Source organism: Solea solea, chromosome 17 (assembly GCF_958295425.1).
Source record: "Solea solea chromosome 17, fSolSol10.1, whole genome shotgun sequence".
Lineage (NCBI taxonomy): Eukaryota > Metazoa > Chordata > Actinopteri > Pleuronectiformes > Soleidae > Solea > Solea solea.
In genome coordinates, this window is record NC_081150.1 from 8,866,678 (window position 1) to 8,884,121 (window position 17,444).

General features: G+C 42.1%; 1 protein-coding gene across 1 annotated transcript; it reads left to right on the plus strand.

The window, feature by feature from the left end:
• Positions 1-1,038: 1,038 nt before the first annotated feature.
• On the plus strand, positions 1,039-16,192 carry rnf217 (ring finger protein 217). Its single transcript, XM_058613936.1, has 7 exons — positions 1,039-2,392; positions 7,929-8,150; positions 8,258-8,422; positions 9,271-9,368; positions 9,464-9,567; positions 11,362-11,433; positions 12,549-16,192. The coding sequence occupies exons 1-7, from the start codon at positions 1,124-1,126 to the stop codon at positions 12,626-12,628; spliced, it is 2,010 nt and encodes a 669-aa protein (XP_058469919.1). The 5' UTR covers positions 1,039-1,123; the 3' UTR covers positions 12,629-16,192.
• Positions 16,193-17,444: the final 1,252 nt, after the last annotated feature.

Sequence of the window (17,444 nt, forward strand, 5' to 3'; positions counted from 1 at the left end):
AACTGCCCTGTGATCTGATCAATCACAGCCTCTCATCATGATTGAATTTAAGGACAACTGGGATTTGTGTTCAAGAACTTTGAACTGTGATTACAGACTCGAAAACTGTGTAGAACAGAACGTTGCGCTCCTATTTACAACCTTAAAGCTCTTCCTCTTCTTCTTCTTCCAATAAATGCAGAAGAGTAATTCTGAAAATACAATTTTGAACAAGAGTAGACAGGATCGAAACAATCCTGCCTAGTCTACCTTTAAGGTGTTTGAAGATGACCCCGATTATGACTGGGGCAGTGGTTGTTTCTAAAGGAGTGTCTTTCTAGTGGAGAAAAGTGGTGCAGTGTCCTATAAGATGCCCTTGCAACTTTATTTCCTATGGGCGTCCTTCCAATCAAAAAAGGGTGCTGTTATAAAGTTTCCTACCACGCCTACATGACAGTGTTCCATAGGGTTTCCTAAAGGTTTGGCGTGACATTGTACCGGTGCGACGACGATGAATGTCGACATCGAACGTGACACAACAGACAACAATGGAGAACATCCTGCAGCTCGACTGTCGTGGGTCTAGCTCCACCCGTAACCGTACTGTACCATAACTCTGGTATCGCAAGGGAAGGGTACAGAGAAAAGGAATGGTTGGGGCCAGTTATTTTGGTACTATTCCTAATGGAAACACAAAAAAAATACAAACTGAATTGGACCATTCCACTCTGTTCTCACTGCTGAAAGCCTGCGATCGTGAGCGGCGAGCCTCATCACAACCCCGGGCACTGTGTTTCAGTTCAGTGTCAGACGGAGTCTGTGCTCCGGTCATGAAAGAAGTACTGAACGATTCTGTAAACAATTAACTGAGTCTAATGATTCACTACACCGAAAAGACGAGTCACTAGTTTATGTGTGTGGTGTGTAAAACAAAGTCACAGCAGTTTCATGCAGCCGTGCTGGACTCCGCCCACATAGAAGAGGTACTATAGTAATGGAAAACCGTATCAAGTGATAGAAAGCAATTCTGTGCTGTAAAGGCTGTGCCTTTTTATATGTATACATATGTGTGTGAGAATGTGGGATATTATATACAAGTGGTGCCCCACCGGTGCCCTTTTAATTTTCGCTCCTGAGCTTCCAAATGTCTGTGCACACCACTGGACTGGGGTGTTGTGGGAGGCCTGGGCTCTGTCAGTGTCCTGCTCCGGTCACTGTGGTCTGTGTCTGTCATGGATGTTATTATGGATGTACTGACGCGTGTGCTGCGGCTGATCTGCTGCAGTCCACCACTAGGCTTCCCCTCGGCCTATCGCTGCTCCCACACACACGCGCTGACGACGAAACCCGGAAGCGCCGCGCCGCGCTGTGCTCTGCTTTGTTTTGTTTAAGTGACAGGAGTTGTAGGCGGAGGTCCATCCGGGTGAGAGGCGCCCGACAGATGGGGAGAGCGAAACTGAGGATGGACGATGACGGACCGGTAAATGACGCCTGTATAATGCCGAGTTTCACCGGCTGCCTCGAGGAGGGGAGGGTGAAACTGTCCCGCAACCTGCCGACACAAAGTTCCCTCGCGGACAGCAAAGTTGAGCGCTCGGTCAGAGCTCTGAGTCGACGTGTCACCAGAGCAAACTCTCGGTTGTCACTCGACGAAGGTGAGAGGGCGCCGGAGGAGAGGAGCAGCGAGGAGGACAAGGATGCGGAGAGCAACAACAATAACAACTGCAACAGCGGAGGAGGAGAGAGGAGGAGGAGGAGGGCGAGCGCCGTGGAGATTCTGAGGAGGAATTTCGCGGTGGTTAAATCTCCTTCTCTGCGTTTGAGCAGCAGCGGCCGGATGCACCGCGACACCGAGCGTGAAAACCACCCGGGGAACGATAACAACGACGCTCTTCACGGTCATGGAAGTGAATGTGGCGAATGTGCAAAGTCAGACAGGGATACGGGAGAAGCCGGGACTAAAAACGAACCAACCTTGAGCGAGTTAACGACTTCGGATGCTGATGTAGTTCAGTGCCATCGTCTATGTGACAATGACGTCAGCACGGCGAGTCTAGACGAGTCTCTCCGTGTCAAAGAGCATGTGTACTGCACTGTTTACTGCATCGCCAACGACATTCATCACAGAGACACTGACACAACCTACGATGAAACTGTCTCGTCTGACGAGCCGGACCTGGACCCTGAGGCCGGACCAGACGCGGATTCGAGTCCGGAACCGTCTCTGTACACACTGGACGACCTGGGGGACCCTTTCGGGGACATGGTCCATCAGCTGTTCAAGGAGCAGGCTGATGCGGAGAGTGCGACGCAGAGTTGCCGGGTGTGCCTCGAAGACAAAACCATCGCACCTCTGCCCTGCTGCAGGAAGGCCGTGTGTGATGAGTGTCTGAAACTCTACGTCAGCCCCCAGGTCAGTGAGAGGGCGATAATACAGTGTGTAATCTGTGCCGCTGTGATTTATCAGTGATTGAATTGAACACCAACTATGGAAATCCACGAACCACAATGAGAATTGTCTTTATTAAAGATCCAGTCTGTAACATTTAGTAAGGTTTATACAGACAATACAGTACAGCAACATCACTGTTTGTATTGTACGGGAATAATATGGAAAATATTGTGTCATAGGGAGCAACACAGGAGTTTCCTGCTGTGTAAATGACAATTATAATTTGTGTGTTAAGGAGGAGGTAATATTATACTAAAAGCATGTTATTTCCAAAGTAATATCCAGTTAATAGCTCGATTTATGAAAATGATTACAGGCTACCATCATATTAGTATATAATCACTTTAAAATAAATATTGTTTAGTTTTTATAGGCCTTTAGTGGTGGTTGCTGGTCTGGAAAGCTCATGTCCGTCCCAGTTATTTAAACATAAATTCCTATGTAAATTCTGCGAATGAACAACGAGGAACTTAAAACAAAGTGAACAAACAACGAGGACAAGGAAACGCAATAATAATGTAAATTAGCTATTAACTGTTTTACAGTGTATATGTACAAAAGAAACAGATCCACACAGGACTGAGGCATCAGTTACGCTGTCAACCGAAAACTGGTTACGCCTTTCAGTTTCTCCAATCATCATGCAGAAGAATTGACTCATAGAGAAGCTGAGCTTCCGTGGAAGTGACGTTTTTGCTGCATTTTTACAATCACACTCGAGCTCACCGCAGTGAATCAAACCTATTCTGCGGAGGCTGCTACGGGAATATGAAATTCACGTAAGGCGCTGACTCTGGACAGACTAGGGACACGTTCTAATCGCGTTCTAGCTCACAATTCGTATTGAAATGTAAACACAACACAGAACTTATTTGACAACATTTTAGCGGAAACTGAGCTTCCTTGCACTGCTTGCATTACAGAAGCAGCTATCATGTGCCGCCATGTTTCTACACCAGCCTGAACACAAACTGAGAGTTCAAATGGGGCCTTTCACATTTTAAAGCCTAATAACATCCTGTTCCTTGTATGCAAAGGCTACCGTAGTTCCCTGAAGCACCTGGGAAAGGAAGTGATGATAAGAGAAGTCCTTATCATTTGTTACAGGCTGCATTCTTACATTAGATTTCACTGACACGCTGTACCTTTTTAAATGAAAAATTGGTTGGTCTTCTTAGTCTTGGAAAAGTATGTACTTTATTTCTTTCTTTATGGAGGCAGCTATTACAACATCCAGGTTGTAATATGCAAAAGTGACCATAATTACCTGATTCTTACACATATGACCTTTAAATCAAACTCTTTCTATATATTTGGTTTGTGTGTAAAACAAAACCATTTTCTGACATTCTATGGATCAAGCAACTTCCCCATTAATTGAGAGACTAATCGACAGATTGTTGTGAAAATAATGTTAGTTTGTTTCCTTAGCAGCAACAACAACAACAACAACACACAAACTATCCTCTCTGTTACCTTTTATGTCTTGTGCTTAGCATCTTATCTGCCTTCAGGCGGGGGCATGGCTGCAAATTCTGGGAAGTGTGGAAAATACTGATCCTTCACTGGATGAGATCAGACCACAAACGTAAATATTTGGATTAAAGATTAAAACGGTTTTAAATAGTACAACATTTTGTGGGATTGTTGTCGCAGAGCTGTCACAGCGGGGTGTATCGACGCCTTGTGATGAGTATTTTTCTGTGAATGTGGGTCACGCTCTGCTCTAAAATTGGTACCTGGGCAGGGAAGCTTTTCACAAAAGCACACTTTGTGTGATGCCGGGTTCATGCAGCAGACTTTTATTCTCTTACCACAGGCCCACTTATTTGAAGGAGGATCCTCCACTCAGATACTTTACAAGTGTGTACTTGAGCTCAGGTGTGTTGCTGCTTCTTCTTCTCCTCACAAGTTGCCATTTGCTGATGCAAAAAATAAATAAATATATATATATTCCAAGCACGTGAACTTGGGCTGCGTGATATTAGGAAAATATATGCATCATGCAATCATACAATAGTGATATGATATGATAAAGCAATAATCTGCGTATTTTAGAAAAACGAAATGAGGAATCTTCATTTATTGCAGTTCAAGCAGTCTTTGCAATACTGTATGTATATAACTTTTACAATATGTCACACATGCACTGTCTATATATGTGTGCAGAAGTCAGTCAAAATGGAGTCATAAAAAGAACACATTTTCACCCCGTCTGACCTTTTGAATATCGATGTGAAAATAAAGAGCCGAGTCACAGATCTTACTCATTGGTCCTGGTGATGATTTACTGACGCATCCGGACAATGAATAATTGATAGATGAAACATTTGCTTCCATTAATCATCAGTGGAGCTGCATGGAAATAGGCACTCGGCAACAAAAAGGCACATTGCCAGTCGCAAGTGTCTCATGGTGGATTTTCTTCTGTTTTAAGTGCCCAGTTTATAAAGTGGTGATGCTCTTCTTAAATCTGTTGTAATAAAACAGTGTTTATCAGTCTTCTATCAGATATAAGACTTACCTTTTATCTGTTATTATCACTCTCTTTGATAACAGTGTATGGATAATCGCACAAGCACAGACGCGCACTGATAAGCACACTGAGGATGAGATAAGGTCATGTAAGCGATCCTGAGTAGGTGGAATTTTTAATGCATCGCACACACGTTTGATGTCGTCCCCCAGTAGTTACAGTAAACATTAAGTGAGAGAGATCACAGTATAAGGACCTGTCGTAGCAATGCAGTATCTTGCTCCAGGGCACTTCAGAAAAGGAGGTCAGGCAGATGGATGCAGTTTTTAGAGGTTGGATTTCAACGCTTTGTCTCTGTCCATATTGTTATGACAAAGGTTACAGCAGTAACCAGTCTCCTTATAGCAAGACACTATTGGCAAACTGTTGATTTGTATTTTCTCAATAATATTCTGAGTTTATTTTGATCTCACTGTGCACAGCGCCCTGAGATTAGAGCAGATTAATCTGTCAGTTATTTTCGCAATTGAAAATCGAAATGATGATGATGTTCTCAGTCTTGTTTTGTCCAGAAACCAAACATTTTTTTCGGTTTTAATGGAGCAATGGAACCCGGAAATATTCACATTTAAGAAGCTGAAAAATCAGAGAAACATGAAATATGGATTATCAAAATAATTGACGATTAATTGCGTAACTGATTAATTATCAGCAGCCCTACTTAAGATAATGACTTAAAGTGATACAATCTAGGATTTAGGCCTGAAACTCGATTAATTGATTATTAATCAATTATTTATTAGGTTTGAGTGTTTTCTAAAGAATTAAAAACCAGTTTCTGTGATTTTTCAGCTTCTTAAATGTGAATATTGTCTGGTTTCTGTGCTCCATATAACTAAGAAATCTTTAAAACTGAATAATTTTGGTTTGTGGCCAAAAACAAGACATTTGAGAATGTCGTCATTTCCAGGTTTGAGAAATAGTGATCAACATTTTTCAACATTTTGTGACATTTTATAGACCAAACGGTTACTAAAATAATCATTAGTCGTTAGTTGCAGCCCTAGTAGGATTTAGTCTCGGGTTACCCGCACACTTGTTGTTGTTTGTTACAACTGTTGTGAAATGTAATCCAAACCAATTTTACTGTTGAACTCTGAAGCAGGACTTAATGTAATGTGCAAACAACCATGTACCAGGTACAGTTGATTACCTTGTTTTATCTTTCAAGATAATAGACACAGATAGAATGGTAGTGCTTTGGTTTTACGCAGCTCCTGTTTTCATCGGCTTATGTCACCTGTTGCTCATTGTATGAACATTGTTTGAATCACTTGATTTACGGATGAGAGGACGAGATGATTTCAGTGACACAGTCTGACACTCGGCAAGCTCACAGAACCAGCTCGCCCTCTGTCGAGTATCTCTCCAGCAGAGGAAGGAGCGAGTAAAAGCCAGAGTCAGTGGCGACGTGTCGCTTTATGTTTTACCTTTATTCAAGATTCAAAGTGTTTATTGTCACATGCACAGCAAAGAAACACGTTTCCCTGTACAATGACATTCTTACTTTGCTGTCCACTCAAAAAAAACAGCAAAAAGTAAACAAAGAAATAGTATTAAAAATAGTATTTAGATATACTGTACATAAAGAAAAATAATTGATATTTTAAAAAATAATAATAATTTGTGGAAATGTAGAACAAAGTCACCCACACTTTTAACACACCACGTGTAGTTTGTGGGTGTGTAAGTGTGAGAGAGAGCCGTCCAAACCTGTCCAACCAGTCTGGCAGTGGTCATCACAGACCACAGTGTGTGTGTTGTTGTGGCAACAATAGTAACACATCAACTCGCAGTCTTGCAGAGGATATGTTTTCATATTCATGTAACGTGCTGTGTGTGTGTGTGTGTGTGTGAGCACGTGCTGTAAGTCAGTCCATGGCCAGTGCTATTGTTAGTTGCTTCTCATTGTCTCCCATTCATTCCCAACAGCAAAAACAATCCCTAACCTTAATCAAGACCAGTTCATGTCGTCCTAAACTTAGCCGCTTCCTCAGAAGTCAGGTTCTGCCTTATTAGGACTGGGTTTTGGTCTTCATGGAGACTGGTGGTCCTGACAAGATACGAGATATTCTCTTCCCAGAGAAGTTCTGGGAAGAGGACAAAAAGAGACAAACAAAGAAAAAGTGGCTGGTGTAAGTTAATGTCCCTCCAGTCAAACCTAGAATAATCACGGTGTCATGTGAAACATTAGATCTGATCTGAGCACAAAGTATCTTGACTTAAAGCATCACACCCTGTGAGAATGAGAAGACCGCTAATGTGTCAAATGTAGTCTTGTGTTTGCTTGTGCTTATTTGAAACAGTTTGAATAAGTAAGATACTTTGCCGTGTACGAGCACTTGGTTTGATTCAAGCGTAATTCAGAACATCACCTGCGATTACCCGTCATGTAAAAGTCTGTGTGCGTGCGTACAGTATGATACATATTAACTTGCACTCTCTCCACTGCCTCCTTCAGTCTGACATTAAACTACCAATCTCTCACTCTATTCTCCGGTAAATTATTAACCATTCCCCATCAGTGGCTTTTGTGAACATACCCCACATCTAGCATTGTTACTCTGTGGGAGAAACCCACCAGCTCTTCCATCCAAACTATGCAACAGTTGATGTTTGAAGCACACCGATGCGTATCATATTTTAAGTAGCAGCGTTTTGTTTCATATTTCAATGTTCTATCACTTCTACTTTCTCTCTCTCTCTCTCTTTGTCACTGTCACTTGCGCACACACAGATGCACACACGTCACACTGAAAAATTGAGCTCTTCCCATTATGACACCTTTGTGTATTTGAATAAAGAGCCAGATATGATCATACGGAGTCACAGGAGATTAATCTAGGATGGATTTTAATCCCTGGTGCATATTTAGCCCAATCTGGCTGTGACCTGAGACCTAAACTGAGGACAGATGTTTTAAACAGGTCTGAACTGACCGATCTGTGATCTGTCTCACAGGTGCGAGTGGCCAAGCCTCACATCAGCTGTCCTATCCCGGAGTGCAGTGGTTACCTGGAGGAGGGGCTGGTGATTTCCCACTTGGCCAACGAGGATGTGGCAAAATATCGTTACTTTTTGGAGTTGAATCAGCTGGATTCCAGCACCAAGCCGTGCCCCCAGTGCCGTCAGTTCACCTCTCTGAAGAAGCACAACAGTAACCACACCGAGCAAAAGTACAAGGTAAGCCTGGCTGTTCCAGCTGCACAAAGGATTTAGCAGCAATACTCTGTGAAATGCATGAAATCAGACTACAAGACTAATGTCTGCATGGGTCTCCTTTCCTTTAGATCCAGTGTGGTAATTGCCAGTTTGTATGGTGTTTCAAATGCCACGCGCCCTGGCACAACGGCATCAAATGCCGCGAGTACAGGAAAGGAGACAAGCTGCTACGAACCTGGGCCAATGTAATCGTACAAGGACAAAGAAACGCCCAAAAGTGTCCACAGTGCAAGGTAAGAAGTGCAGATGGTTGACGATCTACGAGCTGCAGTAGAGCACCGGTAAGCACGGGCACCGCTGGCCGCTTCTGCAGAGCAACGTGGGCGTGTGTAAATGGAAAAGGGAGTTGACTGATGGGGTGTGGAATCAATGTAGATGAATAAATCGATGGAGGCAAAGAAGCATTAAAAGCAGCGACAGATGATGGATGGGGCACTACAGAGAACGAGATGGAGGCCCAGATTTAAAGTGCATGTGGTACAACGGATCAGAGACACACAGATGAGGAACATATTGCAAAAATGATGATGTCTCTGCTGCTCAAAATCATGCCTGGTTGACTCTCACGGTCATAAAAACCGACCTGGTCTTATCTCTCTGTCTCATTACAACTGAGTTAGTCTGCACTGTATCTAATTTGACTGTCAGAAGATGACTAAAGGAAGGCATAAATTAAGCTAATTACCGGTTTATGGGAAATGTTTGCTCACAGGAGCAAAGGCTTTCCATCTGTGTGTTTCGCACTGCTGTGCTGCTCCGCGTCTCCGAGTCCCTGCTCTGGAAACAGGGTGGGACCGTCGCGTTTGACTGTGAAGCCAAACAAATTGGTGTCATGGTGGGTTACGGTGGAAAAGAGGCTGAGAGCGGCTGAACTTAATTCCTAGTTTATAGCAAGGCTGCTTACTGATAGAGCAGCCGAGCAGTGAAAATCCATTAGCAGTGCTGCTGCATGAATACACTATCACTGTGCCACTAAATGGTCGGTTACGTGAAAATAAGAGAAGTGTGTACCTGCACTGCACTCGAATGTCAGTAATGAACTCGTTTTTTTTTGTTGTGTTTCCCTCTTTCTCTTATTAAGATTCATATCCAGCGAACAGAAGGATGTGACCATATGAGTTGCACACAGTGTAACACAAACTTCTGTTACCGCTGTGGCGAGCGTTATCGACACCTAAGGTTTGAGCCTTTTGCTATTTTTCTCCTCCTTTTATGTTTTTCTTTTTTCTTCCCCCTGCAGCTCTGGTTTCATTATCTCCATGTTTTTTTGGCAGGTTTTTCGGGGATCATACATCAAACCTCAGCGTTTTTGGCTGCAAGTATCGCTATCTGCCCGATAAACCTCATCTGAGACGGCTAATTAGAGGCTCTGTCTGCGGTATGTTGGTGTTTATACTGTATGTAGGAGTATGTGCTGGTGGGGGAAAGAGAATCCTGAATCTGCTCCTACTTTTCTATGTGAAAAGCTTTTAATCCCAATTAATTGAGTCTGAAATATTGAAATTTACACTAATGCAACTAAAGTGCCCTCTGTAAATACACACTATTTTTGCTTTATTGGAGTCGTTTAGGGTTTTAACGAAGATTCAGTACAGTGGAAAACGTATGTGGCTGTTGTTGTTCTTTTCTGTTTTCAACTGGCTTTATTTTCTATTCCTCCACTACTCTGCCTGACTGAAAATGAACCAGTGAGACAACTTTGCCCTCAGCTGGAGATTATAATAGTGTATAAACATGAGCAATACTGTGAGAAATTGAAGTGGCGAGTTAGTTTTTCCCCCTTCGTTTCTTGTCAGATAAAAAGACAAGGTCATGTTGCACAAAATATGTGTGAGTTTCAAACCGTGCAATCATGCAAATTCATGTGTACCTACTGTTTGGGTGTGTTGGCCTAATAGTTAGGTGTGGTGCGGTACAGTGTTGGCACATTGTTATTTTTAGGTAATGGAACTTGACTGGGAATTTGATAAACACAAACATGATCTAGTGCACAATTATTGCTACTTTATATCACACCTAAAAATGTGACCTAAATGAATCATAACTTTGACTCAACAACACAAAACACAATTTTTTTTAAAGCCTGAATATGTGACCTATAAACACACCCCCCCCCAGGATGTCCAATGTGTTCATTTCATTCTTATTTAAGCGATTAACGCTAATCTCCAAAAGGATGTCACCTTGAAATGACTTTATTTGTCCACACAAGACCAAAGAAAACATATTTAAAATCACAGAAAACTAATTTATCAATGATCAAAATTGTTGTCAATTTAGTATCATTATGCTATAATTGGAAGTTTAGTCTAAATCCAATCATTCCTGAGCACCGCAGAGCCACAGTTACCGTGCAACATACTCTATTATTCTTATTACTGCAGGACGAGTGTTCATTCATATCTGACTGTAGTCACAGAAACCACAGACTGACGCTGTATAATGAAGTATGAAGGAATCACTATGCTGTATCAGATTAGGTTAGTCATAATCATCTTTTCGCATTTATCAAGTTATTGCACGAGTGAGCCTCCAGGAATCGGAGCTCCCGTGATAGAACTGTCTGACTCTGTTCTTTGTGACAGCTACAGCTTGTGATATCAGCAGGGAGCCTGTCGGACCAAGAGCTCATTTCTACCTTAACAAGAGCCCGTTCGCTCATTACGGCTCTCATCGCTGTTCTTATGTCATGGACGGTTAGCGCCACAGATTTTACATTTAACATGAAACGGAAAATATCCGCCGCATTTCTGTAACTACATCCTTGTGACTTAACATCTTTAAAAGAAAGAAATTCTGCAAAGATTCATTAACTCTTTAACACCTTAGCCTCAAATGTCTGTCTGGGCCGTTTTTTTGTTGCTTATTTTAATCAAAAAAAGGGCTAGAAAATGTCCTGTGAGTAAGTGTTTTTGCCCATTTTTCCAGAATAACTTTCAATATCTGGCAGTTTTTCCACAATTGATTGCCTGTTAAATTAGTGTATTAACAATTACAGTAATGTAAAGTGCATCATCTGCGATACGCTCTGTGGGGTTAAACTTGAAATATGGTGACACAAAAAACCCATTCAATTTAAACTATGCTATGTCTTTCTATGTAACACAAGCATTAATTTTCATCACAAGTGATTCCTGTTATTGAGTCTTGCTCTGTCCGTGTGTCCCTGCAGGCGCTAAGGTGCTGATAGCTCCAGTGGTCATTCTGCTGGTGGTGGTGCTGGGAGCCCTCGCGTTGGTGATAGGTAATGAAATTATATGCATGCACATTGATCATGAATATTAATCAGAGTGAAGTTACCTGAGGGGAGCGGGGGGGGGGGGGGTGCAGTAAACAAATAACAACTGAATGCTTTGGCTCCAGAATCTTGCTTTCACACAGCCGTGCAGCTGCAACGTTAGTTATAGGCATCTCATTAGCGCTATAGATCCAGATTTCCACTGTCTGGGTGGCTTATTTTTATTTGTCGAAACTAACATCCACTGTTAGGAGACTCTTCTTCGCCATCTGTCAGGCACTATTTTGAACTGTTGATGCCTCAGCTGAACTGTAATTAGTGTTAATCCCTTCGCTGTGTCTGTATGTCTGACAGATGATCTGCCACGGGCTTACATGCCGCGGTGGCAGATTGATATTTATTTTCATAGTTGATAGTCTTCACTCCGCATACGCCAAATCTGTTCACGGCACTTTGTAGTACGGAATAATCAAATCAGATCCATGTGGAAACGTCTTGAGATTGTAAAGCCGTCGTGCGCAACTTTTGAATGTAAACAAATGTCAATTATATTCGAACTAATGGCAAATAAGATCACGTAATGCTGAGTAAGTCTGTCAGCTTCACATGACTCTGTCTGGGATTCTCATTAGAGCAGTGTTTTGTTTATTGGTGCGCAGCAAAATTCCCACCTGCACCATCTGACCTCTTTAGGACTTTTCCTGGCATAAACACTGACCTTATCAGGACCAATAGTCCTCATGGAGACCAAAACCTGGTCCTAGCGAGGCAGAAAATCACATCTTAGGAACTTTCTCAACTCAGGGGAAGCTGAGGTTGGGAAGCATAATTTTTCAAAAATACTACCCCTATTCTAGTAATATACTGTAAAGCTAAATGCAAATTGGTGAAGTATTGCGCTTGTTTTTGAGCTTTTGATCATAATCCACTGAGTAACTATCAGAAACGCACTTTTATGTCTTTATCCTCTGCCAGTTTTGTGTGCTTTATGTTGAGAGAGACAGAGAGGGTTATGGTAGGGAGGAAGAGATACTAGCACTGTTGCAACAGAAGTTACACACTGGCGCTTTAAAACTGATAAATAATTTGTCTGTATTTCTCTGTTCCTTCCTCGTGTGTAGGTTCGGTGGTTTTCCCTGTCTACTATGTGTGTAAGAGGAGGAAGAAGCAGCGCACTCAGGGCTCTGGACGATGGATATAAAACCCTGTCCTCTACATCCAGGCTTCACACACACACACACACACACACACACACACAGCTGGAAACGATGACGCCCCCACATTTCCTCAGGGACAGACACGCCATGCTGAGTCATCGCACGAGTCTGAGAAGAACATCAGAGCGTGTGCAATTAGTGAGGACCAGGATATTCAAAAAAACGGAAATAAAAAAACAACAACCCTGACATTGACGTTGAATTCAAGAGGAAACCACCGACTTGTTTCAGTGCTGGTCACAATATTGATGATAAGTGTTTGAATCCTTTAGGACTCAACATTTCACAGCAGTGAGGACATGGCACAGTAGGTTTCGCTGCCTTTCAGTGTCATATTAAGCAAGAGGAGGCAGATTCGTTTACATCTGCACTTGTTGATGGAGATCACTGATGAACAACCTGGAAAAGTGCAAGAATTGGAAAAATCTGGAGAAAGCCATGTTAGAGAAGGGAATTCTCACTGATGCAAAAAGGACTGACCATTCTTTTTATTTTATTTTTTATTTTTTATTTTTCCCCTCCTGATGGAAACTCACTTTTCATTGACATCCAAACCTTTAAGTTTTGGGAAGCGTGCACTATGAAACGCCAAATTAAAAGCCTAAACTTCATGGGAGGATCATGGAAGGAGGATCTGGTATTGTTATTCGGATTTACACTGGATAATGTCTGACTCGGGCCTGATCTCAAGTTCTTGCTAGAAAGGTTAAGAGTTTTTCTAAATGCGTTTGGCATTCGGCACACTCACTCGTTAATGACACTTTTGTCTGGTTGAGGATTTCCATCATCTCCTCCCTTTAATCTCTCTAACTGTCCTTTAGTTCTTCCATGGTTGGGGCGATATGGCCTGAATGGTAATCACAATATCATTTTGAAACTAGTAACTGTGGACACAATTCTGAAGTACAACATCCAAGGCAGTTATCTATAGTATATAGATATCTCAATGTGTGGTGTTTTCCCCAATGCATACAACATTATAGTGATATATATATATGTATATATATATACATATATATATATATATATATATATATATATATATATATATATTGTTATATGACGATTGAAGAAAATTATATTGTGATAATTATCAATATTGCTTTGTCGCCCCCTGCTGTAGCTCCTCCTCCTCCCTTCCTGGCTGGATCATGGCTCTCACACACACACACACACACACACACTGTCTGTCTGGCAGCTCTTCCCTGCTGTACTCGCATAACTGTGTGCCAGTATCTGCACCCTGAAAAAAGGACGAGCGGCTATGCAGTAACTGTGCCAAAACAAAAACGCTGAACGTGACAGGACAGACAGTTGACCCTCCCCCTTTTGTTAGCTTTTTCATTCATTCATTCATTCATTGTCTTTATGGTCGCTTTGTCCTCCGCAGGAGGGTCACGGGACGCTGGAGCCAATCCCAGCTGACACAGGGCGAAAGGTGGGGTGCACCCTGGACAGGTCGCCAGTCCATCGCAGGGCCACAAATAGAGACAGACAATTCACTCACTCACTCCAGTTAACCTCCGCTAGCCACTACTCCACCGTGATTTGTTTTTAGAGGGTCGCTCCTTTTACAGAGGTGTGGGTGATGCTGCTGTGAGTCTGCACAGGATCACACACACACACACACACGTTGCAAGCGTGTTTATGCACGAGACAGAACGGAAGCCATTCCGAACCGCTTTTCAGCTAAATGTTGCGATAGATGCACAGAAGACAGTGTTCAGGTTTGTTGTTGTGTGGGTTGGTAGTTTGCCGAAAGGGTAACCTGGATGCTGAAAACATTTTTCAATATATTATAAAGGCTTTGAGGGTCTGTGTCAGGTTGCTTTGCAGTTTGGAGTTTGGATGTAAATCGTAAGATGATTTAGTTCTTAAGCTTTGAGGGAATTAACGTGTGAGGTTTTTGATTTTGAAGTGCAGAGGATTTCTCTCTGATTGAGAGGTTGGAGAGTGGAGTGACATTGTGGATTTTATCTTACACACACACACACACACCAAGCTACTCATACCCATAGGCACTAAAACAAACATAAATGTGCGATGCTGCCAGGAATCAGGAGATATCCAAGTCATCATGTGACAGCAACCAGCTCACTATCCTCCTTCTATCTATCTATTCTCTCTTCTCTTTTCCTCTCTTTCATTATGTTTTCCATTGAGCACTCACTGGGCACTTTGTTGTCCAGCCGGTCCTCCGAGGTGTCACTGCATTTACATTTCTCTGACCTCTGCCGTGAAAAGATGCTAAAAAAAAAGCTGACGGTTACATTATGAATGGCTCGATTGAGGTAAAAATGAGCGCTCATCCGCTGCAGCTAAGGGGGAAAAAGCCATCCAGACTGGATGCTTTAAAGCCTCTGATATATGAAAATAACACAGAGCAGAAGTGTGGCGCACACTGCAGTCAAGTACATCAGTCACAGACATTTGTGTGTGTGTGTGTTTTTATCCCACCCACTCTATGGATCTATCTTTTTTTTATGTTCCTCCTTAATGGAAAGTCTATGAACACGTTCAATGGAGACGACTAAATGACAACAGAAGACGAGGAGAAGCACAGAAGTGACGCTACGGCACAGAGGGAAGAGATTGCTGTGTGTGTTTTCATGAATGCATTTTTTAAAAATCCGTTGTGTTTACCGGTGGAATATATCCCGAGCGTTACAGCATGTTTCACTTCTGAATCTTTGCTAAAGCCAGGATTTAAAGTATGAAGGAAAAGCAGGTGCTTTGTTCCTGCACATAATGGGACATTTCTGCAGTGCAATGCCATTCGCTTGGCTTTATTCCAGGGATCTGAAACATTTTCTAGGAAATAATGAATAAACTGCTGTCTAGTACAGTACAGTCAAACTGTACATGCAAGGATTTCTGCAGTCCTTTGGTTCCTGGGTGTGGGTTTGAATGCTGTCTCAGGAAGCCCTGTTCTCTCCTCACTGTACCCAGAGCTCTCCATCCACATGAGCTGTGCCACCAGAAATCGATGAACAGCCTCAGTGGTTCAAGATACTTCCTGATGCATTCGCTCTGAGCTGCTTAGCAACCATTTTTAATTCCAGTGTCAAAAAAAAACAAAACAACCAGATCCAGATATCAGCCTGTGTTTCTCTGTGTGACTAAGCCGTGTCGTGGAGGTCAAGGCGAATCAGCTCTGGGAAACCGAACGAGTTAAGTTTGGCGCCAAACAAAATGTTGTTGAAAGTATCTACGCATCTGTTGAAATGTTTTATTGCACAATGTGTTTTATGTAACTGCTTGGTTAGCACTACAGTGACATGTGACTGACTGACGGACGGGAGCGTGGTGGATATTTGTACTTCAGAACAGAGGAATGTATCAACAGAGGGGGGGAATTTAGGTTCATTTACTTTGGGCTGTTGTTTTCTAATTTTTGTATTGCATGCTACCACTGAATTTATCCTTATTCTTTGCCAAAGAATCAACAAATGTCATTTTTTTGACGACTGATTAATTGTTTACATGATTTATCAGGAAAAAGGAATGCCCATAATTTGGTCAGATGAGGTTAAAAGCTTCCTGATGAACGTGGGTTTACTGACGCATTCAATTAATATGAACCTGTGCCCTCTGTTAAGCTGCAGCCATGCACCTATATCTGATTTCTTTACCCTCTATTTGTGTATGTTAAAGATGCCATGTTGCCGTCATTGCTTTGTTACATAACTGACTTAATCACTGACATTTACCCAAACTATAAGTTGGTTTAAGCTCTATGTGCAAACAAAGAATTGTTGTTTTAGCCAGTGGATGTCCTTTGCTGGGGTGTGTTGGCTGGCTGATTCCCCCCAGTTGTTTTGTTTGTCCCAGTAATATTGGCATAAATATGCAACAGTGCCTTCACATCCAGTATAGATCAGGGTTTACCAAGCTGTGGTTCATGTTGCAAATGGGAGTAGAATGTGTCGCAGTGTAAATTATAACAGATCACCGCGTCTTGGTTTCACCTCTGCTGCAACGCCAAAGTATTTGATTAATAATTATATATGAAATGACTCCCACTCCCATCTTCAAACTCTATTTTCATGTTGCTCTAAAATGTAAACCTGCATAAAGTCATCTTGCTCAGTGGTAACGCTGTTGTTTTGACGACCAGTCGTGGCATACAGTGTAAACACCTTGCACGGAGCTCACAGCCACCTTTGTTCTAGTTTCTGCTCATGTCGGTGTCTTCTGAAGCACACATTTCCCTCGATAACACACAGACAGAGTAAAATGCGCATAAGAAATGTTGTAGTTAGTAACTACAACATACTGCAGTTAAGGACTCTCACAAGACAGTGTCGAGTACAATCAGGCCTTCAATTAACTAATTAATGTGTGTGTGTTTTCCTGCTGAATGTTATTTTTTTTGTAGAGATTAAAATGTATACAGGTATCACAATCCAGGGTTTCCCATATGTCCCAGATACCCACGCTCCTACTAACCTCATTCTTTTCATTCTGTAGGTTAAAAAGAGTAAAAAAAAAAACATAAGTCTTGCTGAGTGCGAAAAGGCTGTGAAACCAAAAAGGATTTGTCAAATCAAACGTGTATTTATTGACAATCATGGAGGTGATTTTCAACTCAGGAGGCCTTGTGGTTATTCAGTTTGCAGATGAGTGTGTAGTATTAGTATTATGGGCTTTCCTGGTTAAATATGCACTTGCTGGAAAAAAAGCAGCATCATTTTTGTATGTATTTAAATGTCTTTTCTTTTTTTTTATTTGCACCAAAAAGACACATTCTTCCACCTGCTGTCACTGTTAAAATTGTCTGGTGATATTATCATTATCATT